The sequence below is a fragment of the Mytilus trossulus genome, chromosome 6 (genome assembly GCF_036588685.1).
Source record: "Mytilus trossulus isolate FHL-02 chromosome 6, PNRI_Mtr1.1.1.hap1, whole genome shotgun sequence".
In the NCBI taxonomy this organism is placed as follows: Eukaryota; Metazoa; Mollusca; class Bivalvia; order Mytilida; family Mytilidae; genus Mytilus; species Mytilus trossulus.
In genome coordinates this window covers 70,670,323-70,695,486 of record NC_086378.1, presented here as the reverse complement: position 1 = coordinate 70,695,486, position 25,164 = coordinate 70,670,323, and the positions used below count along the sequence as shown (strand labels likewise).

The 25,164-nt window shown below is 29.4% G+C and overlaps 2 protein-coding genes across 2 annotated transcripts in view; both read left to right on the top strand.

Annotated features, from left to right (window-relative positions):
* The first annotated feature begins 322 nt into the window (after nucleotides 1–322).
* LOC134722969 (adhesive plaque matrix protein-like) lies at nucleotides 323–15,349 on the top strand. Its single transcript, XM_063586602.1, has 14 exons — nucleotides 323–406; nucleotides 2,232–2,261; nucleotides 3,071–3,100; nucleotides 3,830–3,859; nucleotides 4,754–4,783; nucleotides 6,595–6,624; nucleotides 7,463–7,492; nucleotides 8,758–8,787; nucleotides 10,314–10,343; nucleotides 12,174–12,203; nucleotides 12,616–12,645; nucleotides 13,464–13,493; nucleotides 14,819–14,851; nucleotides 15,342–15,349. The coding sequence occupies exons 1-14, from the start codon at nucleotides 355–357 to the stop codon at nucleotides 15,347–15,349; spliced, it is 423 nt and encodes a 140-aa protein (XP_063442672.1). The 5' UTR covers nucleotides 323–354.
* Nucleotides 15,350–15,522: 173 nt separating this feature from the next.
* LOC134722967 (uncharacterized) overlaps nucleotides 15,523–25,164 on the top strand; it is a 167,620-nt gene continuing 157,978 nt past the window's right edge. The window contains exons 1-11 of the mRNA XM_063586601.1: nucleotides 15,523–15,552; nucleotides 17,062–17,091; nucleotides 17,556–17,585; nucleotides 18,018–18,047; nucleotides 18,501–18,530; nucleotides 18,920–18,955; nucleotides 19,423–19,452; nucleotides 19,844–19,873; nucleotides 21,787–21,816; nucleotides 22,466–22,495; nucleotides 24,072–24,086. Of these exons, the coding sequence (XP_063442671.1) occupies nucleotides 18,029–18,047; nucleotides 18,501–18,530; nucleotides 18,920–18,955; nucleotides 19,423–19,452; nucleotides 19,844–19,873; nucleotides 21,787–21,816; nucleotides 22,466–22,495; nucleotides 24,072–24,086 (220 nt within the window). The 5' untranslated portion in view covers nucleotides 15,523–15,552; nucleotides 17,062–17,091; nucleotides 17,556–17,585; nucleotides 18,018–18,028. The remainder of the gene's footprint in view (nucleotides 15,553–17,061; nucleotides 17,092–17,555; nucleotides 17,586–18,017; nucleotides 18,048–18,500; nucleotides 18,531–18,919; nucleotides 18,956–19,422; nucleotides 19,453–19,843; nucleotides 19,874–21,786; nucleotides 21,817–22,465; nucleotides 22,496–24,071; nucleotides 24,087–25,164) is intronic.

Genomic DNA, 25,164 nt, shown 5'->3' with positions numbered 1-25,164 from the left:
TTCATACCTATGAAATTTTGTAATGCAATTTGAATGAAACAAATGATTGCTAAGATTTTTCTCGTTTCCACCTGGTTTTCTTTTCAATACATATGAAACCGTACCAAAGTGTTTTTGATAATAAGAGCCGTGAACAATTAAATTCCCAAGGAATTACATTATTTTTGGTTCAATATGGTGATGAAAGCCATTTAACCAAAAAAAGCGTGTATCAATAGGCTGTAATGTTACACTGTGAGTGTTTAAGAATAACGCACACATCTTCCTTTAGATGTAAAACATAAGTGTGATGTAACAATTCGATTTTACGATTTATTGTAGTTATAAACTGACAGTTTGTGAACATTCATTCTGATGTCTTCGTTTTATATTTCAGTAAAGAAAGTAAAGAAAATTGAGCCGAAAGGTAAATATACTTGCATCTGTGTTAACTATCTGAAGTCATTTTAACTACTGATATTAATCTTAATAAAAATATATGGTATGCTTGCTGATGATTCAACCCTACCGGAGACCAAATGTCATAAAGTGTTAGAAACTATCGACAAACAGTTCAATGCCCTCCTTGTATGCTTAATAGGAATATCGTTTATTTTATTATTTGACAGTTTACCCTTTCTTTTGTAATAGTAGAATTGGAAATACAGATGTACAATTTGTCTAAACATATTACAAAGGATCAACATTGCTTGAACACAAGTAATCTTTCAATTCCTTATAAATCACATAATTTCAACATCATAATTGGAGTTATATGTCTGGATTCCTGCAAACTACGTATATAAAAGATTCGAACGTATAAAACCATGGAGAATACATACGAATGTCTTCTTTCAGAGAATCACTAAATTGAATGAACTAAACCAAGGCATAAATGTTTCTGATGAGGAAATAACCAAGTTTCTGATAAGGAAATTACCAAGTTTCTGATAAGGAAATTACCAAGTTTCTGATAAGGAAATTACCAAGTTTCTGATGAGGAAATTACGAAGTAGCTTTATATATCATCCTAAGGACAATACATACACATATCTTCATTTAGAGAACCATTGAATAAAATGAAACCAAATATTTCATGGATATTCCTTGTGAGATGCTGACCAGGTGTTACTTTGAGGCCCATCTGTCATCCAAGATGGCCATCAGAGATGGACTTAACATATTAGTTTAATATAGGATCCAACGGAAAATACATACACATGTTTTTTTTTTAACCACTGAATGGAATGAAACCTACATGGCATGACTTTCCAAGAAATGCGCATCTGGTGCAGAAAATTGGTACCGTTAATGATGATAATCATCATAAATGTGATTCCAAATGAGGTGCTAGTCAAGTGTTGTTACTGTGTAGGCAATCACTTATCTTAGATGGCTGCGGGCGGGAAACTAAGTTTAACAAAGGACCATAATATGTTAAATTCAAACAAAAGTCTTCTTTTGAAGAACCAAAAAAATGGAATGAAACCAAACATGGCGTGAATGTTCTGAAGAAATCTACCAGTTTAAAACAAGATCCTATTGGAAATACAAACCAATGTCTTCTTTTAGAACACCACGAAATGAAATAAAATAAAACATAGCATGATTACTTCAAATCCGTCAACCAAGATGGCTCCCAACGGGGGACTTAGTTTAAAAAGAAACCTATGTAAAGTATATACAAATGTCTTCTTCTATAACCCTTCTTCATGAATTGAAACCAAACATGGTATGGATATAGCTTTTGAGGTGCTGACCAAATGTTACTACTTTGTAGCTGATTTGGCATTGTCCTTATAAAGTCATTTATTACAATTTCTCAGAATTAAAGATCGATATTGCTACAGTTTCCTTGACAGTTTTATACTTTGGTATTGCACTTGTCAAACACACAATGGCAGCCAAGCTCGCAAGTAATCAGAATTTCCCCCGGTATCAATTTCAGAGTTCTTATTTAAGCTGAAATTGCAAATCTTAACCAGAGAACTAGACTGATTAAAACATTTACGACTTTCAAACCTAATATCATACAGCTGGTATCTAAAATTTATGATAGCCATATTGTAAGAACCAAAAATGATCTATCCTTGTATAGGCTGTAATATAACGTACATAATTTTCGTGAATAGCAGTGACATTGTCCTGCAGATTAACCATCATAAATTTGACAAAACAAGTCGCTTAAAGACTCTTTCATTAACTGACGACATGTAAAGATTTATTGAGATATGTATCGTTTTATATTTCAGTAAAGAAAATTAAGATAGTTAAGCCAAAGGGTAAATATATTTACATTTGTGTAAACTGAAGTCATGCTGTTATTGTTACTACAGTCATTATTAAAATAAAGATATATAGTATAATTGCCAATGCCACCACTATCTTCCAGAGACCAAATGTCAATGAGGGTTGGAAGCTATAAGCAAACAGCTATATTTTTAGTTTAATGATTCGATAATTGCCCTTGTGTTTTTAATAAGAGAATTAGAAATACAGATGTACAAGTTATTTTAAACTAGAAATGACACCACCAATGATATAGAAAAATAAAAAAAATTGAAAGCAAACCACACAATCGGTAGTGAGAAGTACTTATAGTCATTCACTTTACTTGTCAAGTTAAAGATTGGTGGGTGGATTTTGACTTAATACAGACAACAGTAGTGTACCGCTGTTCGAAAGTCATAATTCGATGGAGAGAAAACAATTCGGGTTACAAACTAAAACTAAAAACTAACTCGTAAAACAACAAAGGAAACTCCGACAGCACACAAAAAAATGCACAACAGAACCACGAACTGTCCGTCATACTATTTGATCAACGCCACAAAACTGACATCACAGGTAAATTTCTAAAATTTGGATATAGATCAAGATTGGGTTTATAATTGTTTTATTTGATGTATTTAGAATATAAATATACAGTTGTGTTTAAATAGTAATTAGATAAAACATACGAACATACATTGAACATATTAATGTTAATTGTTATTAAGCATTTCTCTACATTATTGGTTGTATAAATGTATTTTTCTTTTACTTATCATTCATTAGTTAAGAATGTAATGAATTATGTTTTATATTTTAGTGACGAATACTACGAAAATTATGCCTAAAGGTAATTACAATTGTTGGTGTTAACTTACTGGATACGGAAAATTTTATCATATAAAACATTCTATGAAATAGATGAGAACTAGTATTCATTTCTTATCGTTTTAAACGTAAACCTGTCCCTTTCAATGTTTGTATGAAAACAGGTTGAAAAAAAGGAAAGGTGCAATATATACTGATATGTAATATTGCATTCAAGACAAAAACTTCGAAATTATTAACGCATGAAATTGGATAAAATAATTTAATAAATTAATATAAATGTAATTTTAATAGATAAAGTTACAGATAAAAAGAAAATCTATAATCGTCAAATTTCTATTTTTTTTTGCACACAAAAATTCAATTGATTATAAGTAAACGATAACAAGATCGACATCAGTCCGATGGAATAACACTATCTTATGCTATTTATATACACCTGTTCTGATTTTGTTAGACACAAGAACAGTCAACCTCACTAGCAATACAAATTTTCTCTTTATCAATTTTCATTTAAGCTTCAACTGCAACTTTAACCAAAGAAACATTTTTTTGAAGGAAAGTGTATTAAATTCCAAATATAAGTCTAGTATTGTATATACTGTGATATTACGGTGCCAACATTTATAAATAACAAGGACATCGTCCTTCGATGTACAACAGAATTTTGATATTACAAGTCGATTTATGCTGTCTATTAGAAGTACTGTATGTGAACATTCATTGAGCTATGTATCGTTTTTTTTTTCAGAAAAGAAAGTTAAGATAGTTAAGCCAAAGGGTAAATATATTTGCATCTGTTTAAACTACCTGTAGTCTTGCTGTTATTGTAACTACAGGCATTATTAAAATGAAGTTTTATAATATAGTATGTTTGCCAATGCCACCACTATCTTGCAGAGATCGAACGAAAGAGAGGGTTGTAAACTATAAACAAACATCACTAACCTCTCTTTTTGTTAAAAAGCAATATTTTAAATTTGATGATCTCACCAATAGCCCTTTTGTTTCTAATAGTGAATTTGAAATACAAATGATTTTTTTTTAAATAACAATTAGCATAAAAAAACATATTCTTTTAATAACAACAAAATTGGAGCTATATGTTTTTGAAATTTATTAAACTGTGTATAACATTTAGGTAGAAAAAACCACAGGTATATGCAACCCTAATTATTTGAAAGAAATGAATATACAATGCCATGGAAAAAAAACAAGTAGATAACAAAATGACAATTAAATTCACTAAACATAGCAAGGATGTCAATAGACTGAGCAACACAAACTCAGCAAATGTGGAGATTCATAAGATGCAATTATGTCTTAGTCATTTTTTTAAAGACTTCATTAAAATATTAAGAAAATAAAAAATAAAAAATTGACAGTACTCTTTTGGTACTAAATTGGTTAAAATCTATTAAACTAGATATGACTCCTCCATTAATGATTAAATAAAAACTGATTCTATTTGATAGAAATCACACATTTGGTAGTGAGAACTAATGGTGGTGCATTCTACTTGTCGAGTCAATCATAGCTATCGGGATTTTATACCTACCAACATACATTTAACATGATATTGTTAAACAATTCTCATAATGGGTTGTATAAATAAATTTACTTTTACTTATCATTCATTAGATAAGAATTAAATGAATGATGTTTTATATTTTAGTGACGAATACTACGAAAATTATGCCTAAAGGTAATTACAATTGTTGATGTTAACTTACTGGATACTGAAAAAATGATTGTATAAAACATTTTATGTATTTATTTGTATTCGGTTTTAAATGAAAATCTGTCCCTTTCTTTGTATTTATAAAAGGGTTCGGGAAAAAAGGAATGTTGCAACATATATTAATATGCAATATTGTATTACAGACACACATCTTCAAAATTATTTATACTTGAAATTTGACACGAAAATTATCAATAATTTAAATGAAATTTAGATAAAGTTAAAACTAAATAAGGACGACAATAAGAGAGGGACGAAAGATACCAAAGGGACAATTAAACTCATAAATCTAAAACAAACTGACAACGCCATGGCTAAAAATGAAAAAGACAAACAGACAAACAATAGTACACATGACACAACATAGAAAACAAAAGAATAAAGAACACGAACCCCACCAAAAACGTCCAAATTCTATCTATTTTTTTTACTTATATAATTTTAATCGATAATGAATGAACAATAACAAGATCGCGTAGTACTTCGATTACTTTTTATACCAATGTAATAGAATTTGGATACAACACTTGTTTGTAAAACAAATGTTTAGAATTTAACAAAAACAAAAAAATTATCATGCATATGCTGACGGACTTTAGAAACGCAACATTGGATGCTTTGTTTAATTTTTCATTTCAAAATACACATTCCGCATGAATCACTTAACTGAAAATAATGTTGATTAATTTCTTTAGCGTCTAAGATTAGGAAATTCGAAAGTTTAATTGATAAAAACACGCTTATCATTTAAATCACTTGTTATGCATTAAACTCCTGCTTTTTCTTCATTATTGGTCATGTCAAACTTCAAAATAAAAGACAACTGTTAAACATCCTTAAATGATTGACAGAAAGGTCAACCAATACTTTTGTGAATGTTTTCAGTCATTCCTGTCTCTAATTTCACCAGTTTTCACAGATTTCAGTCTGTTTTTGCAGTAATGTGGTATACACTGCAATCTTATTAACAACACTAAACCGGATAAAGTGGCATTTTAGTATACGAGAAAAAATGCTAATGTAAATCAGTCTGCCTTACACCCAACGACTCTGTAAAAACTGTTGTGGTAGCCTTGATAGTGTTGCAAATGATGTTGCCTAATTTCGTTGAAATAACGTAACATTTAACTTCAGATTGATCGGGTCCATAGGTGACAACTTACTAGTAATGAAAACCTGCTCTGAATGGACTTAACAGTTATTTTGTAGTACGAAATGGTTTACAAAAGAACATGCCTTTAATTATGTCTTAAAATTTATATTTTCATTTCTCACTTGTGATAAAACGGAAAATAAACAATCCAGTTAATAAAACCCTAATGAGGATGCTAAAAGACTGAGCAATACAAACTCTGAAAAATATTGATGTTTACAAGATATTAGTTAATATATCATTTTTTTGTAATTGTTTAGTCGTCCGATGTTTTTTTTTTATTTCCATCTGATGTTAGCACGCTGATGGTTATTATGTTTTGAGTAAAGTATAAATAAATAGAATTTTCTTTATTAAAAGTGAAAAACTAGAAATGACAACAACAATTCTAATTAAAACACTGATTATATATGGAATTACTTTGATGGTTTATAATGGCTGTGGAGACTTTGCAGGGTTGGGTTCAATATCGGAGCACCTACGTACCGGCAACGTAGCTGCTATCAATATCGGCCCAGTCATTGCACGTGAGTTCTCAACATTATGGGGGTGCCTAAAATATCTTAAAATTTAGTAATCATCTATTGATATATATTCTAATGAACTGTGTTTTATATTTTAGTGATGAAAAAGACGAAAATTATGCCTCAAGGTAAATACCATGTTTGGTAACTGGTTAGGCAAATATTGATTTCATTAAACATTATATAAAAAATGTTTGTTTATGTTTTTGATATAAATTTGTTCCTCTGTTTGTTAGAAAGGTTTGTTATAGAATACATGAAATATTGCAATTTAAGATATGTTATATGGAATTATAGACACTTAATTTCAAAATATCAATGTAATTTAACTCTTTCATCATGTTGTATTGAGGTACCACCAATGTTCACAACGATTACTGAAAGCATCAACTCAAGTTAGCCCAACATTTTTTCGGTCTTTTCTCCATTTTTTTTTAATGAACGGGAAACTGGTTGCAGTCATGAAGTATATTTTGGTACAATCGTACGGTTTAAAATAAGAAATGTACAGTTGAAACTTCGTTCAAGAGCGTAAGAAATTAAAGGTTTCTCTGTGGAGCAACCTGGACTTAACAGCCGTTTAATGTAACGCTTTATCTTTCGCCGAAGTTATTCTCCAATAAAGGTCTCAAATGTTAATTCCTTGACATCATTCGCAATCATTTCCATATAGATGCGGATATTTAAATAAAATAATATTTGCCAAGTTCTGATTCAACCCAAAAATTCACTTTAAACTATAAAAACAAGACAATGTTATAATTATTCGTTTGAGGCAAAATTTATGTATAACTAGATATTATACAGCTGTTTCCTAAAATTGATGAAAGATATACTTTAAGAGCCAAAATGTGAAACTAGACCACGTCAAAAGCATTTGTGTGATATTTCAATTCAATTTAGTGCTCTTAAGTAAACTGACTGTAGGTGAAATTTCATTGAAATATGTATTGTTTTATATTTCAGTTAAGAAAGATAAGATAGTTGAGCCAAAGGGTAAATATATAGATATAGTATAATTAAAAATGCCACGGGTTATAAATATATAGACAAACAGATTTCTCCTCTCTTTATAGTAAATAGCAGTATTATTTATATGATGATTGATCGTTGGTCTGTTCTTTTAAATAGTAGAATTCAAAATACAGATGTACTATTTGTTTTTAGATAATATAAACAAACGAACAAAAAAAGCATGAACGCAGGAATTCGTAACTTTTCAATTTTCATATAAAACATATCCGTTCAACAACAAGAATATTTAACCTGTTTGTACTTAAAATTTACTAACCGTTTATAATAAAATTAACGGTACCAATTTTCTTGCACCAGATGCGTTATAACTTAGAGTCGGCCAATATCATGTGGATATCCAACAGTCATTGATAATGGCATGGCAAGAAAAAACCGAAAAATCTCAAAAAGACAATCAAGTTCACAAATCGTCAGTAAGGATGCTAAAAGACTGAGCAACACAAACTCTGCAAAAGGAAGAGATTAACAAGATACAAATATGTCAGAATTATTTATCTTTTATGGGATTGTTTTGTCGTCTGGTGTTTTTTTTTAATTTTTAATTTTCCTGATGTTAAGCGGCTGATAATTGTTTATAATTTGAGGTTACTTTACATGTGTCACATGTGGAGAAGGATCTGTCTACCCTTCTGGTGCACCTCAGATCACCCCTAGTTTTTGGTGGGGTTCGTGTATCTAAGTCTTTAGTTTTTTATGTTGATTCTTTTGTACTTTTATTTGTCTGTTTGTCTTTTTATTTCTTAACCATGTCGTTGTCAGTTTATATTCGATCTATGAATTTGGTTAACTGTTCCCCCTCTGGTGTCTTTCGTCTCTGTTTTAAATTAAAAGAAATTTCTCTATTGCAAATAAAAAATTAAGGTTTTTAATTCTGTGAGAAATATATTTGATTAAATATTTTTAGACGGATCACAAGTGAAAATAGAACAAATATCTTCATGCACTAAGTTGATACAAATCAAACTAGAAATGACCACAACATTAATAAATATAAACTGATTCTATTGGCGGAAAATAAAAAAACACCACACAATCGGTAGTGAGGGGTTCTTAAGGTCACTTTACCTGTCAAGTTAATGATGGCTTTCAGGGAATTTTGCTTTAAACCTACCAATATACATTGCACATAAGGTAGCAAAACAATTCTCGACATTTTGCAATGTAAGATTGACATATTTTTACTTATCATTTGTTGAATTTCCAATGAATTGTGTTTTATATTTTAGTGACGAAAATTAAGAAAATAATGCCCAAAGGTAATTAACTGTTTTGTTTTGTTTTGTTGATTTGAATCTAAACCGGTTCCATTGGGTTTTTCAAAAGGATTCGAACAAAATAGATACAATATTGTTATTTATAGATATGAATTATCACATTAAAGATTCAATATTTAAAAATTTGAACACATTAAAGGACTAGTGGCATCAAGGCCCAATTTTTGCTTAAGAATATAAAACGTTTAACACCAATGTTAAAATGGCACATAATGTTTGAAATGAATAAGGTCAAGAAATAGAAACGAATAATAAAAAAAAATAGGAGGTATTTTTTTCGAACTATTGGCATAATCTTTTTAAACACTTTAGTGTCCATTTCAATTGATTCAATTCGTGTATGTGAAAGATTTTAACTGATTCACTCATAAAAACTGCTCCGATTTTAGCTTAAATATGAAAAATCTATCAAATCAGCCAAAAAATGTCACTTTTCAGATGCTTTTGTCAAAAATGAAAGTGGCCGCATCCGCATCCTCAACCGTTATATATGTTATGTTTTATTATCAAATACAATTTAAATTTCAATATTAAGAATGAACACACATGCGGCCGATTTCATTTAAGACGGACACCGTCTAGAATTTAACAAAAATAAGAATTCAATAATTCAGCATTACTTAATGATGCTAGTATCCGATATATGTACATTGTATTGTCAAAAACAGCCATCTAATTTCCAATAAGTAAGTGAAAGTTAACATATTAACAACTTTTTAAACTGATATATTTTAGGGCCAGAAAAGGGTCTTACTGGACCTACTCCTTTCCAGAATACGCATGCTAAAATGTAAACTTGTAGTTGTATTTTGGCCAAATAAGGGTCTCTATTCCCCTTCTCATTTTGATTCAAAATGATTTTGATAATATATCACTGAATTAAAATCGTTTATTACAAATATTGGAAAATTCCCGAAATTATAGGTTGTTTAAACTTACTTTAAATGAGCATTCATTGATTTTGACCCTGATGAATTGTGTTTTATATTTAAGTGACGAAAATAATACACAAATCAATATCCCATTGCTGATATGTACTCCAAAAAAGTCGCCTTTGTGTTTAAAATATTTTTCTTTATCTTATGATCGTTTTGTTGCTAGTTGTTTTTGTCTTTGTTTTTTTTATCAAATCATTGTCTGCCTTAAAATAGAATTTGTGTTCAAATCTGTAGAAAATAAATAAGATAAAGTATTTATCAAATGGAAAACAATCTTAAATGTGACAATACTCTATGATACTAAATTTGTATATAATACAACCAGAAATGACGATTAAATTCATTTTTTAAACTGATTTTGTACGAAAAAATAACTAAAAAAACGGCAGTGTGGAATATTTATAGTCATCACTTTACTTGCAAAGTTGAATGATGACTGCGGGACTGACTTTAAACAGAGATTAATCTTAGAAGAACAAATGTTGCTTAGTAGTTTTTAACATTATGCATTGATTAGATAAACTTACTTGAATTAACTTTAAATTGATTTATACATTTTATATTTTTTAGTAACGAAAACAACAAAAATTATGCCAAAAGGTAAATATCTTGTTTTATTTATAAAAAAAAAAAGGAATTCTGCATTTGTTTTTTTTAAAATTCAAATTTATTTCTTTGTTTATTCATGAGCGATTCGAAATGATTAGGAAAAAAATGGTGCCATATAGTTAAATACAAAGATCATATCAAAGGCGCACAAGTTCAAAATTGTTGACTCCTGAAATTTAATTCAAAATGATTTTAATGAAAATAATTTAAAAATCGAAGTTACGAATGAAGATAAATGAAAAAAATAATCTTTCATATTGAATTGTTTACCTGCAATGAAATTTTAGTTGACTGAACAATAACAAGAACTGCATAATGTTATTGATTCCATTTTGTACCTATGCAATAGGAATTATTTCGATTTTCCACATTATTTTATTTCAACCTGAAACCGAAAGAAGTCGTCCTGAAGTGTATTTGATAAATAAAAAGGTGAAAATAACTGTCGACCTTTTTATTTAATTTAAATAAATATGTTTAAACTAAATAAAAAGGTCGACAGTTATTTTCACATGCAATAACACTGTCTTTGGTACTTCTATATTCCGAGACACATATGTAGTCACGGATTGCCAGTTTTTTCCGATTTTAATATTCAAAGTGTTCGTTCAGGCTCAAACATTACCTTAGACCAGAGCAGGTTTGAAATATAAACAGCATTGATGTGAGGGAATATTTATGAATTATTGTCTTACAATAACGATAACCATTAGAGAAAAAAAAGAACCTGTAATATGACGCACGGAACGATAAGGAATGATGTAATGGCGTCTAGTAGATATTCATCATATCAAATCGATTTAATTATTAGTCCAGTCAATCTAGCATAAATTTGACCCTAACCTGAAAGTAATTGCAACAGAAGATTTTTAAGTTTTAATCTTTAGCATTATACCCAAAATATACACAGAAAAAAGTCCTATAAAATCTAACTTGAGGAAAACTAAAAAAAAAACCATTTAAAATTCCTATGGAGATTTGCATTGAAAAGGGAAATAACTCTTGCAAAAAAAAGCAGAAATATCAATAAAAATTGATACAAAATTATAATTTTACCGCTTCTATTCATCAGAATGTATTGATTCTTGATTTTTTAGCGGTCTTTAGAGTACAACAAACAACTCTTTAGGTGTTTTCATATATATTTTATCAAGCTATAATCTAGATTTCATAATTTATTAGTTGACCATGTATTGAATTTTTCAACATGTCAAGGTAAAGAATCTCAAATTCAATAAAAATAATTAAGCATGTATTCTTCTTTTTTTGGTTTAAAGTTTCCTAAGATAAGTTAGTTGCTGAAAATATATAATATACAGATATAAACAATACCAAATTTTCACATTATTTTTTTCAAAATGTTCACAAAGCTTCAAATTTGCAATTTCTTTAATGAAAAATGTACAAAAAAAGATAAAACTACCCATAACACTTCGGTTTTGTACATTTCATGAGCAAAAGATTATATAATTAAGTCAAATACAAACTTATAACCCCATCAAAGTATCCTACTATACATAAATTTCAAGAAAAACAACCAAAAACAAAACTGACCAAAAAAGACTAATTTTGCAAGAGTTATCTCCATTCTCAATGTTAATTTCCATAGGAAATTTAAAATGCTGATTTTGAGTTTTCCTCAAGTTAGATTTTATGGGACTTTTTTCTGTGTATATAAAGGGCATAATACTATAGATTAGAACTAAAACATTTTCTGTTGCAATTAGTTTGAGGTTAAATCTTAGTTTGACTGGACTATATCTCGTATACACTGATCATATGTGATAATTCATTCAGATTTTTTTTCGTTTTATATTTAAGTAAAGAAAGTGAAGACAATCAAACCGAAAGGTAAATATGTTTGCATGCATGCGAATTGTCTAAAGTCATGATGCTGTTTTTACTACAGCTGAGCAAAATAAAAATATATGTTATGCTTGCCGCTGAGTCAACTCTCTACCAGAGACCATATGATGTTAGGAGTTAGCAACTATACACACACAGCTTTATACCGTTTAAATGTAAAATAGCTTTTTGTTGTTATTCTTTGAATTTGCTCTTTATACTGTAATAGTTGATTTAATGAAGAATATCTATTATATGCTCACTGTATCAAACAATAATTATAGTTTGCATGAACTGAGTATCTGTTACCTTTCAATTTTCGAATTTATTTCAAATATGAAGAATTCTTTAAACACAAACTTTATACTTAATTTTGATCAATAATTAGACTCTTATGTTCTGACTTTTTTATTTTTAGTGACGAAAGCTACAAAAATTATGCCAAAAGGTAAATACCATGTTTACTTATTGAATACTAAATAATTGATTTTATAAAACATTCTATGAAAAAGAAGTGGTTCATTTGGTTTTTTTCTTACTTGTTTCTTTGTTTAATAAAAGTGGTTCGAAATATTTAGAAAAAATTTTGCCATACATAATTAAAAAACACGTATTAAAAGCACATAACTTCTTTAGTGTCAACAAATGAAAGGAGAAGGTTCAAAGACGTCCTAAAATTAAGCGATTGTTTTATCATTTTATCCCCGTACAACCTTCAACAATCAACCAAATCAATATAGCATAGTCAGCTATAAAAGGCTCCGAGGTGAGCGCATTAGAAAAATAAAATGTGTGAGTCCAGTCTAGTTTGTTGTCAAGTCCAGTTAAAGAATCATGTACAGTGAAGTACAGGTGATTCACATAATTTTGGTTTGAGTTGAAATATATGGAAAATTTTCTATCTTGTAATAGAATTTGTTATGAAAAGATTTGATATTTTTAGATAGGCAACAATTTCAAATGTGACAATACTCTATTACTTACACCAACATTATATGAAATTCAACCATTAATGACCGTAATATTTAAATTTCGAAACTTGTTTATATAAAAAAATTAGAAAGTTGGAGAATAGAATACTCATGGTCATTCACTTTACTTGCTAATTAATGATGGCTGCTGGACACTGATCTTAAACCTTCCAACAGACGTTGGCCTTAAAGAAACTTACTAGCAATTTTCAACATTATTTATTGATAAGTTTTACGTACTTAAACTGGTCATTAATTCATTTAGAATCTAATGAAATGCATTTTATATTTTTAGTGACGAAAACTACAAAAATCATGCCTAAAGGTAAATACCATGTATATATCTTTTCTCTCGTAAACCAAAGTACAATGGTATAGAGACATATACCAATAAATAAACATTCATAGTATACGTTTTAAATACAAATGTTAAGTAGAAACATAAAGTGGATACCCAGGAGATTATAGGCATTTAAGAATAATTCTTACAAACGGGTTGTTGCTAATCATTAGAGCATGAAATTTTAAAATATTTGGTCTGTTAATAAAATGATGCTTTAGTAGCATTTGTATATTTTCGTCTTTTGTAAACTTGTGTAAATTTTTTGAAAAAATCAATATTAGAATTATCTGATGTGTCATAATTGGTATTTGTTATTTCATAGAAGTCTAAATTGACAGCAGTTCTGCTGTTAAAATCACCTTTAAAAATAGAATCGTGGTTTATAGCTGAAAATATTAAAAAATTCTTGTTCAAGTATATTTATTGGATCTGCTTCCTTACAAGTACAATTTTCTGGTGATATGTACACTGTATCAATCATAACATTTTGTTCTGGATACTGAATAATTGATTTCATAAAACATTCTATGGAGAAAGAATGAGTGATTTATTTCTTTTTGTTTCAGATTCTTTCTGTGTTTTTTCTTATTCACAAGGGGTTCGTTATAATTGCTAATAATGTTGCCATATATAAACATGATAAATACAAAAGATCGTATTAAAGGCACACAACTTCAAAATTGTGAAAACTTGAAATTTGAATGATATTAATGACAAAATCTTTTTAAATTCAAAAAAATGAAAATTAATAAAAAAAAATCGTCCAAATTATATATATATTTATATGCCATTAATTTCAATTGACTAAACAATAACAATAACAGCATTATAACATTGAACACATTTTGTACCTATGAAATCTTATGAAAAAACATTCGTATCTAAACGAAAAATATTGCTACAAATTATTCCGATTGTTCACATTATTTGACTTCATCTTAACCTGGAACCGAAATATGTCGTTCCTGTAGTGCATTAAAATAATTAAAAAGGTCGACAGTAATATTCTCATGTAATAACCCTGTCTTTGGTACTTCTATACTGGGTTAGTCAGAGACACAGGTGCATTCAATAAATCCCATAATGCCACTTTGTCCCTATTTAATTATTCAAAGTTTTTGTTCAGGTTCAAACCTCATCTTAAATTAGAGTCTGTTATATTACGCAACGATTGCTAATAAGAATTAACAATGTCATCGTCCTATAGATGTTTAACATATTAGTGGTAAAGCAAGTAGATTTGACACCCCCTTATGAACTGACCATATGTGATAATTAATTCTGGTGTGTTTCGTTTAATATTTCAGTAAAGACAGAGGAAATAATTAAGAAAATACTAGGTAAATATATTTACATGTATGTAAAATATCTGAATTTATGCTGTTACTTAGAAGGGTGACAGTTATATTCCTATTCAATAACCCTGTCTTTGGTACTTCTGTAAAGCTTTTTTTCAGAGACACAAAACAATCCAACCTCTCCCGGAATGCCAGTAATTTCCCCCGATTAAAACTTTAAAAGCTTTCGTTCAGGCTCAAACTCCACCTTTAACCAGAGCAGCCTGATTATAAAACAGCAAATGTATCAAACTAACTAAATTTCAAAAGGCAAATTTGAATACGGAAAAGGTATTCCTTGAAAGTAATAATAGTCATTTGCGTCAAATTCCTTATTTTTCAGAGGCTGGTATATGACGCATCAAAAACTGACTAATAACGGTGACATTGTCCAGTAGATGTTCAACATGTTTGTGACATAACAAGTCGATTTGATACCACCTAATAAACTGACCATATATTATAATTCATCCTGATGCGTTTTTTTTTACAGGTTATTGATGTGTTAACCGGGGCTCTTACTCACAAACTTTACATACAAGTTCTTCGTAATCAGTTTGTGAGTTATTCACCCCGGTTTACACATCAATAACCTCTAGAAAAATGTGTTTAATCCCATAATAAACCGACGATATGTGATAATTCATCCTGATGTGTTACTTTTAATATTTCAGTAAAGAATGACAAGAAAAATAAGCCAACAGGTGAATATATTTACATCTATGTAAACTCTCTGAATTTATGCTGTCATAACAAAGGTCTTCATTTATATTCATATGCAATAACACTGTCTTTTTCACTTTCGTAAAGCATTTTTCAGAGACACAAACGCAGCAAATCACTCCGGAATGCTCTTTTATTAATGCAGCTTGACAATTCAAACAGCATATTTATTGCGCACACATTTTTTTTTTCAGAGAGTGTTATATTACGCACAAAATGGTATGTAATGACAATGACATCGTCCTGTAGATGTTCAACCTGTTTATGTTATAGCACGTCGATTTGATACCCTCTAATAAACTTAACCAATGTGATAATTCTTTTTGATGTACTTTATTTCATCTTTCAGCAAAGAAAGAAAAGAAAATTAAGACAAACGGTAAATATATTTACGTCTATGTGATAACAGTGACATCGCCCTGTAGATGTTCAACATATTTGTGATTTAACAAGTCGATTCGATACTACTCAATACACTAACTATATGTGAGAATGTATTCTTATGTTTTATAAAAGTTTAACAATTATATTCCTTTGAAATATCCTTATTTTGAGTACTTTTGTAAACTTTTGTCAGAACCACAATCACAGCCAATCACTCCCCGAATGCTCTGACTTAAATTGTAAAAGCTTTCGTTCAGGTTCAAACATCATCTTTTACCAGAACAGCTTGACAATATAAACAGCACAAATTTTACACTCAAACTAAATATCATAAAGATATTCTTATAAAGTAGATGTAAATGTTCAACAAAATTGTGATTTAACAAGTCGATTTGACATCACCTAATATACCGACCATATGTGATAATTCATTATTTTTTATGCCCCCACCTACAATAGTAGAGGGGCATTATGTTTTCTGGTCTGTGCCTCCGTCCGTTCGTTCGTCCGTTCGTTTGTCCCGCTTCAGGTTAAAGTTTTTGGTCGAGGTAGTTTTTGATGCAGTTGAAGTCCAATCAATTTGAAACTTAGTACACATGTTCCCTATGATATGATCTTTCTAATTTTAATGTCAAATAAGCCAACAGGTAAATATATTTTCACCTATGTAAACTATCTGAATTTATGCAGTTATCAAAATATCGTCAGTTATATTCATATGCAATAACCCTGTCTTTTGTACTTTTGTAAAGCTTTTTTCAGAGACACTAACTCAGCAAATTACTTCCTGGATGACATTTTTCCCATATAGATTTTCAAAGTTTTCGTTCAGGTTCAAACTTAACATTTTACCAATGCAGCTTTACAACGCAAACAGCACATTTGTGAAACTCAAGCTGAATATCATACAGGTTTTCTTTTAAAGTAACGATAGCCATAAGCTAAAAAAAAATCAAAAAAATCTGAGAGTACTATTTTAAGTAATGACAGTGACATCGTTCTATAGATCTTCAACCTGTTTATGTTATGGCACGTCGATTTGTTATTCCATAATAAACTAAACTAATGTGATAATTCATTCTGATGTATTTGATTGTATCTTTCAGCAAAGAAAGAGAAGAAAACTAAGCAAAATGGTAAATATATTTACGTCTAATTAATAATAGTGCAACATAATTTTGATTTAACAAGTCGATTCGATACCACTTAATAAACTGACTATAAGTGATAATTAATTCCTATGTATTAAAATAGTTTAATAGTTTTTTTCCTTTTGAACTATCCCGGTCTTCAGTACTTTTGTAAAACTTTTGTCAGATACACAACCAGAGCTAATTACTCCCGAAATGCTAGTGCTTTTTCCCCCGATTAAAATTGTTTAAGCTTTTGTTCAGGTTCGAACTTCACCTTTTACCAGTGCAGCTTGATAACATAGACAGCATATTTTTGAAACTCAAACTAAATTTCATACAGATATTCTTATATAGTAGACGAAGATGTTCAACAATATTGTGATTTAACAAGTTGATTTTTGATACCACCTAAGAAAGCGATCATATATGGGATAATTCATTATGATGTGTTTTATTTTATATTTCAGTAAAGAAAGAGAAGAAAAATAAGCCAACAGGTAAATATGTTTACATCTATAAAAACTATCTGAATTTATGTTGTTATAAAAATGATCGTCAGATATAGCTATTCCTATGCAATTTTCCTGCCTTTGGCACTACTGTAAAACTCCCCGAATGCCAATATTTTTTCGATTTAAATTTTCAGAGTTTTTGTTCAGCATCAAACTTCATCTTTTACCAGAGTAGCTTGACAATATATACAGCACGTTTATGAAACTCAAACTAGATATCATACATATATTCTTATAACGATAGCCATTAGGGCAAAACAAGTGTTTTTTTAGTGGTTGTTATAATACTTTGTAATAACAGTGACATCGTACTGTAGATGTTCAACATATTTGCGATATACCAAGTCGATTTGATATCCCCTAATGAACTGACCATATGTGATAATTCATTCCTACGTATTTTATTTAATATTTCAGTAAAGAAAGAGATGAAAAATAAGCCAACAGGTATATATATTTGCATTTCTAAAACAATATGGATTTATGCTTTTATCAAAAAGGTCGAAAGATATATTCCTATGCAGTAAACCTGTTAGGCTTTTGTCATAATCATTTTTGTCATAATTCAGCCAAGCACTCCCGGAATACTATTTTTTTCGATTTAACTATTCAGAGTTTTAGTTCAGGATCAAACTTCACCTTTTACCAGAGCAGCTTGGCAATATAAACAGCACATTTATGAAACTCACACTACAGGTATTATTTTAAAGTATAGGTAGCCATAAGGGCAAATAAGCTTATTTTTAGAGGCTGTAATATTACCTACCAAATACTTATTAATACATGACTTCGTACCGTAAATGTGCAATTTAATTGTGATTTAACAAGTCGACTTGATTCCTCATAATTAACTGATCATATTTGATTATTCATTCCACTGTATTTCATTTTATATTTCAGTAAAGAAAGAGAAGAAAAATAAGCCAATAGGTAAATATGGTTACATCTATGTAAACTATTTGAATTGATGCTGTTATCAAAAAGTCGACAGTTGTATTATTCCTATTCGATTGAAATTTTCAAAGTTTTCGTTCAGGTTTAAACTTCACCTTTTACTAGAGCAGCTTGGCACTATACACAGCACATTAATGAAACTCAAACTAGATATCATACAAATATTCTAATAACATAACGATAGCCATTAGCATCAGAAAGCTTATTTTTAAGAGAGAGACTCGTATGTTATGCATTAAAAACTAAGTTATAACAGTGACACCGTCCGGTAGATGTTCAACATATTTCCGATATACCAATCGATTTGATATCCCCTAATGAACTGACTCTATATGATAATTCATTCCAATATATTTTATTTGAAGTTTCAGTAAAGAAAGAGAAGAAAAATAAGCCAACAGGTAAATATATTTGCATCTCAAAAGCAATATGGATTTATGCTGTTATGAAAAAGGTCGATAGATAAATAGTCCTTTGCAGTAACCCTTCTTTGGTACTTCTGTGAAGCTTTTGTCATAATCAAAAACTCAGCCAATCCTTCCCGGAATGCCATCTTTTTGGTCGATTGAAATTTTGAGATTTTTTGTTCAAGATCAAACTTCCACCTTCTACCAGAGCAGCTTGGCAATATAAACAGCACATTTATGAAACTCACACTAGATATCATACAGGTATTCTTTTAAAGTATAGATAGCCATAAGGGCAAACAAGCTAGAGGCTGTAATATTGCCTACCAAATACTAATTAATAAATGACATCGTCCCGTAAATGTGCAATTTGATTTTGATTTAACAAGTCGACTTGATTCCGCATATTAAACTGATCATATTAGATTATTCATTCCACTGTATTTCATTTTATATTTCAGTAAAGAAAGAGAAGAAAAATAAGCCAATAGGTAAATATGGTTACATTTATGTAAACTATTTGAATTGATGCTGTTTTCAAAAAGTCGAGAGTTGTACTATTCCTATTCGATTTGAATTTTCAAAGTTTTCGTTCAGGTTTAAACTTCACCTTTTACCAGAGCAGCTTGGCAATTCAAACAGCACATTTATAAACTCAAACTAGATATCATACAGACATTCTTATAGAATGACGATAACCAATAGCACCAAAAAGCTTATTTTTAAGAGACTGGTATGTAATGCATCAAAAACTAAGTTATAACAGTGACATCGTCCTGTAGATGTTCAACATATTCGTGATATACCAAGTCGATTTGATACGACATAATAAAGAGACCATATGTGATAATTCATCCCAATGTATTCTATTTTATATTTCAGTAAAAATAGAGAGGAAAAATAAGCTAAAAGGTAAATACATTTACATCTATGTAAACAAACAGAATATATACTGTAAAATATGAAAAAAGATTGGCAGATATAATGCTATGCATTAACCCTGTCTTTGGTACTTCAAATTTTTTTTTTACAAAGAAGCGTACATGTAACTTACGGTCACAACAGTTACACAACTGTATTACAACAATCGATTTTTTTATTCTTATAAACTGATATATACAATAGTCCTTTTTTTCTGCGACTGTTATATCTCCGTAAAGAAAGTCAATACAGTTATGCCGAAAGGTAATCATAATTGAAGTTATGTTGTTATTATTACTTCATGAACTCCTTGCCTTAGTAGAAATAGATGATTAACACCGTATTATTTTTTGTGCTTTTGGTTAACATTTTTTCGTAATATCAACTTTTTCTTTTTGCTTTTAATAGTTTTACATATTGTTGAATTTTCATCGATTGCTTACTTAGCATTACGGGTTTTACTCATTCTTAAATCCATAACAATGAGGTTAAGTTGTTAAATCACGTCGTTTTGACTTTGGCTGATAGTTTTGTCGTTGAGAGTCATAATACATAATTCATGTTATACATTCTTTTCATTTAAGCGTTTTTGCTTTTTTGTAACTGCTTAAATAGATTTACTGATTTAAAATATATTGAACGCATCTGAAAAGACGAATTGCTTAGCTTTTGAGTCCGTGGGGACAGCGATTTGAAACTTATTAAAATAGTGATATCTATCCTGAAGTAACAATTCTATATTGCTATAAAACATGTTGGTTTGGTGAAATTCCATACAACTATTTATCAGTAGTTCTATTTGACGTAGTTCATTTTGTGGTTCATTGACAAAAACCAAAAAAGTTATGCCAAAAAAGGTAAATGTTATTCACGTCAATTAAGTGTCGGCAGTTTACACATTATCGTTATGACTTCATGTTTGCAATTTGAATAATAAATGAGGATTGTTACTGCACTTACCTACTACTACGTTGTGTATACATACGCCAACATGTTTGTTATTGTTAATATAAATAACTTAAAAAGTTCTTTGGGCCTTATTTTTTTTATAGAAATTTATTTATAATGAATAGCAATAATCTATTTTGAATTTATTGAACCATTAAAATAATTTCTGACTTTTTACATTTTACAAATTCAAATTCAAATATATATTTGATATAATCGGTCAAAAATTAATTTTATGGTCCAATAAATTCAAAATAAGAAATAGCCATTCATTTAGGGACGTCTTTTTAAAAATACAAAGTGAATAAAAAATTGATAAAAGAAAAAAAAATAAATGTATATGTGTTACCTATAACAGAATTTGACTCTTATTTGAAAATACATTTGGAAAAATAAACCCCATTTTTTCAATAATGCCCTTCTCTCGTTTTGTACACAAAATCATGATCTGATTTCAATCAAACATGGGGTTCATATGGAAATAAGTATGTCTGTTGTATTTTAAACAATGGCATGATTCAAAATGGATAACTATGGGTCTTTTTGGCTAGAAATGTTTATAAAATCGTAGACATTTATTTATCATAAACATGTTATGTTCAATTACCATAAATGAAGAAAGTTATGCAAATGGTTAATATTATTCATGTTTATTCAGAGTCTGGAGTTTATACATTATCCTTATGACTCCTTGTACGAAATTTGAATATAAAATGAGGATTGTTACTGCTTATGCTAGTTTCATTGATCTAGTTTTTATTTTATATATATACATTTGAGATGCTTGTTGGCTTGTAGAGAATGTTACATATTAAAACATAAATAGTTTCTTTTGCCAAATTCTTTTTAAAATGTGACCGTTCTGAAGTTACATGAAACAAGTTGTGTTGAATTATCAAATCCTATTTAGACCAGGTTCACAAATTCACTTTTAAGGACTATGCTATATATTTCAGTGCCTAAATTAAAAATACATAAACCAAGAAGTAAGTATTATTGTTGATGTTGGCTAACTGCATGCTATTGATTATACAATGCATTACATAAAGTGTTGTGTTTCATTTGTTTATATTTCTTAGTTGTTAGTAAGTATTTTTGTGTTTTGTCATTCTGGCAAATTGAAGGTTGTTGATAATCATAGAAAACCATGGTACATCATAGATATATCTCATCGCAGTAAATTCCAAAAACTCCAAAGCGGTGTATACACAAAAAAACTAATCATAGTAATAGGGTTAATAAAATTCAATTTATAGTGGATGAAGAAAAAAGTCATTATATCATCAATTTTGGATTTGGGGTGACATATTGGAATTTTTTGTTTCTTTGTTTTTTTTATTTTTTTCCCTCCACACTTTTGGTCAAGCTTTGATCATGGAACTGGATGAACCAATCTCTAAGTCTGTGCTAACTATAGATATTTGGAGAATTTTATCACGGTGTTGTTTACAAAGCAAAAGAAGCACGTCATATAAGAATACATAATAAAACATGAATAGTTTCTATTGTCGTAGGTCTTGACTTCTTTTTAAAATGTGACCGTCCTGAAGTTATAAAAAAGTTGTCTTAAATGATCATATCCTATTCAGACCAGGTTAAAAAAATCACTTTTAAGGACTATGTTATATATTTCAGTCCCGAAATTAAAAATACATAAACCAAGAAGTAAGTATAATTGTTGATTTTGGCTAACTGCATGCTATATTGTCAACTGATTATATAAAGCATTACATAATATTAAAGTGGTGTCTTATTTGTTTATATTTCTTAGTTATTAGTTAGTATTTTTGTGTTTTGTTATTTTGGCAAAATTGAAGGTCGTCGACAATCATAAAAAACAACATCGCAGTAATTTCCAAAAACTCCAAAGCGGTGTAAATACAAAAAAAATAAACAATTATAATAATAGGGTTATTAAATTCAAATTTATAGAAAATTAAGAAAAAAATTATCACACCGACCTCATTGGATTAGGACAGATTGTAATTTTTTGTTTCTTATTTTTTTCCCTCAACGTTTTTGGTTAAATTTTTATCTTGGAATTGGATGAACTAATTGTAATGGAACTTTTTTTTTTTGCAAAGTGAAGGTAGAAATGCATAGTAGAAAATTGACAACATATTCATTTCATATCATAATAAATAAGTTTAGTGTATTAACTGTCTTCTGATTGGTTAGAAGCATTACTATTTTTTGCAATGTGGTCAACATTATGGCGACACGCCCACTCCGACGTTATATATGCATATGTCAACATTTTTGTACGTTGTTATTGTTGATATATATCTTTAAAAGTTCTTTGGGCCTTATTTATTTTAGAAATTTATCTATGATGAATGACGATAATCTATTTTGAATTTATTGAACCATAAAATTAATTTCTGACTCTTCAGATTTTACATAATCGGCTTCGCGGATTATTCAATGTGAAGAGTCAAAAATTCATTTTGATGCTTCAATAAATTCCAAATAAAAATACCTATTCATTAAGTGAATTAGTAAACTACAAAGTGAATCAAATACTGATAAAAGAGAAGAAAAAAAAGTAAACGTGTCACTAATTACAGAATTAGACTCTTATTTGAGTGTAGAATAGCCAAAAAAATGTCCTTCCCTCGCTTTGTACACAAAATCATGATCTCATTTCAATCAAATTTGGGGTTCATATGGAAATAAGAAGGTCTTGTATTTTAAACAACGGCATGACTCAAAATGAATATTTATGGATAATTTTCGGCTTTATATTTTTATAAAATCGTAAATATTTATTTGTTATTAATTCTATTTGACGTACTTCATTTTATGTTCAACTACCATAAATTAAGAAAGTTTTGCCAAAAGGTAAATATTTTTAATGTCCATTCAGTGTCTGGAGCTTACTCATTATCTTTATGACAACATGTATGCAATATGAACATTAAATGAGGATTGTTACTGCATATGCTAGTTTCATTGATCTAGTTTTTATTTATATACATTCGGGACGCCTGTAGGCTTGTAGAGAATGCTACATATTAAAAGATGAATAGTTTCTATTGACGTAGGTCTTGAATTCTTTTTAATACGTGACCGTCCTGAAGTTACAAAAAAATTTGTCTTAAATTATCAAATCCTAGTTATAAAAAAGAAGATGTGTATGATTGCCAATGAGACAACTATCCACAAAAGACCAAAATGACACAAACATTAAAAATTACCAGGTTTAAATAATCACTTTTAAGGACTATGTTATATATTTCAGTACATAAACCAAGACGTAAGTATAATTGTTTATGTTTGCTAGCTATTTTAAAATGCATTACATAAAGTAGTGTGTTTTATTTGGTTAAATTTTTTAGCTGTTAGTATTTTTGATGGTGTTTTTTTGGCAAATTGAAGGTCGTCGATAATCATAGAAACCAATGGTTCAGCAAAGATATATCTCATCGCAGTAAATTTCAAAAACTCCAAAGCGGTGTATACACAAAAAAAAATCAAGAAATTATAATTATAGGGTCAATAAAATCCAATCTGTAGAAGACGAAGGAAAGGTCCTTATATCACTCTTATTGGATTTGGGTGACATATTTTAATTTTCTGTTTCTATTTGTTTCCACCACTTTTTTGGATAAGCTTTTATCATGGGATTGAATGAACCAATTGTAATGTAACTGCACACAATAGTGTTAACCAGCGAGAGCAATTTTGCATTTGGGGTATGGCATATGCAAAATGGCTACCGTTTCCATGGAAACTGCTAAAATACGAAAAAAGTATAAATTCTGAATCTTTCATCATTAGACTCAATTAGATGGCACTCAATACGCATAATACTTGACATGCTTTAACGAACGGGCAGTATTGAGACATTCCAAAATGGTTATCGTTGTCCTTAGGAAAAGGCCGAATTTGCACTTCTGGAAAACACATAAGAGCTATATTTTCTTAAAGATTATAACATTTAACGCAATTTAGTTTTATTGGTATATATAACAGTTCATGTAACAACGTGGCACCCGTCTTTGGAATTTTGGAAATGGTCACTGTACCATGGGAAAAAAAATGCTCCAAATTTTATGAAATTTTTAAAGGTGTAAGACGGCATCTGTTAATGTGCTGTTCGACTGTGGGATTTAAAATGGCTGTCATTACCCAAGAAATGTGCCATCCGTACTGCTAGCAATTACAAATCTCGTTATGCCTGTTTTTGCAAATTGAAGGTAGAAAAATGTAGAAAAACATAGAAAAAAAGGTACAACATATTCATTTCATGTCATAATAAATAAATTTGGTGTATTTACTGTCTTCTAATTGGTTGGAAGTATTACTTTTATTGTCAATGTTGTCAATATTTA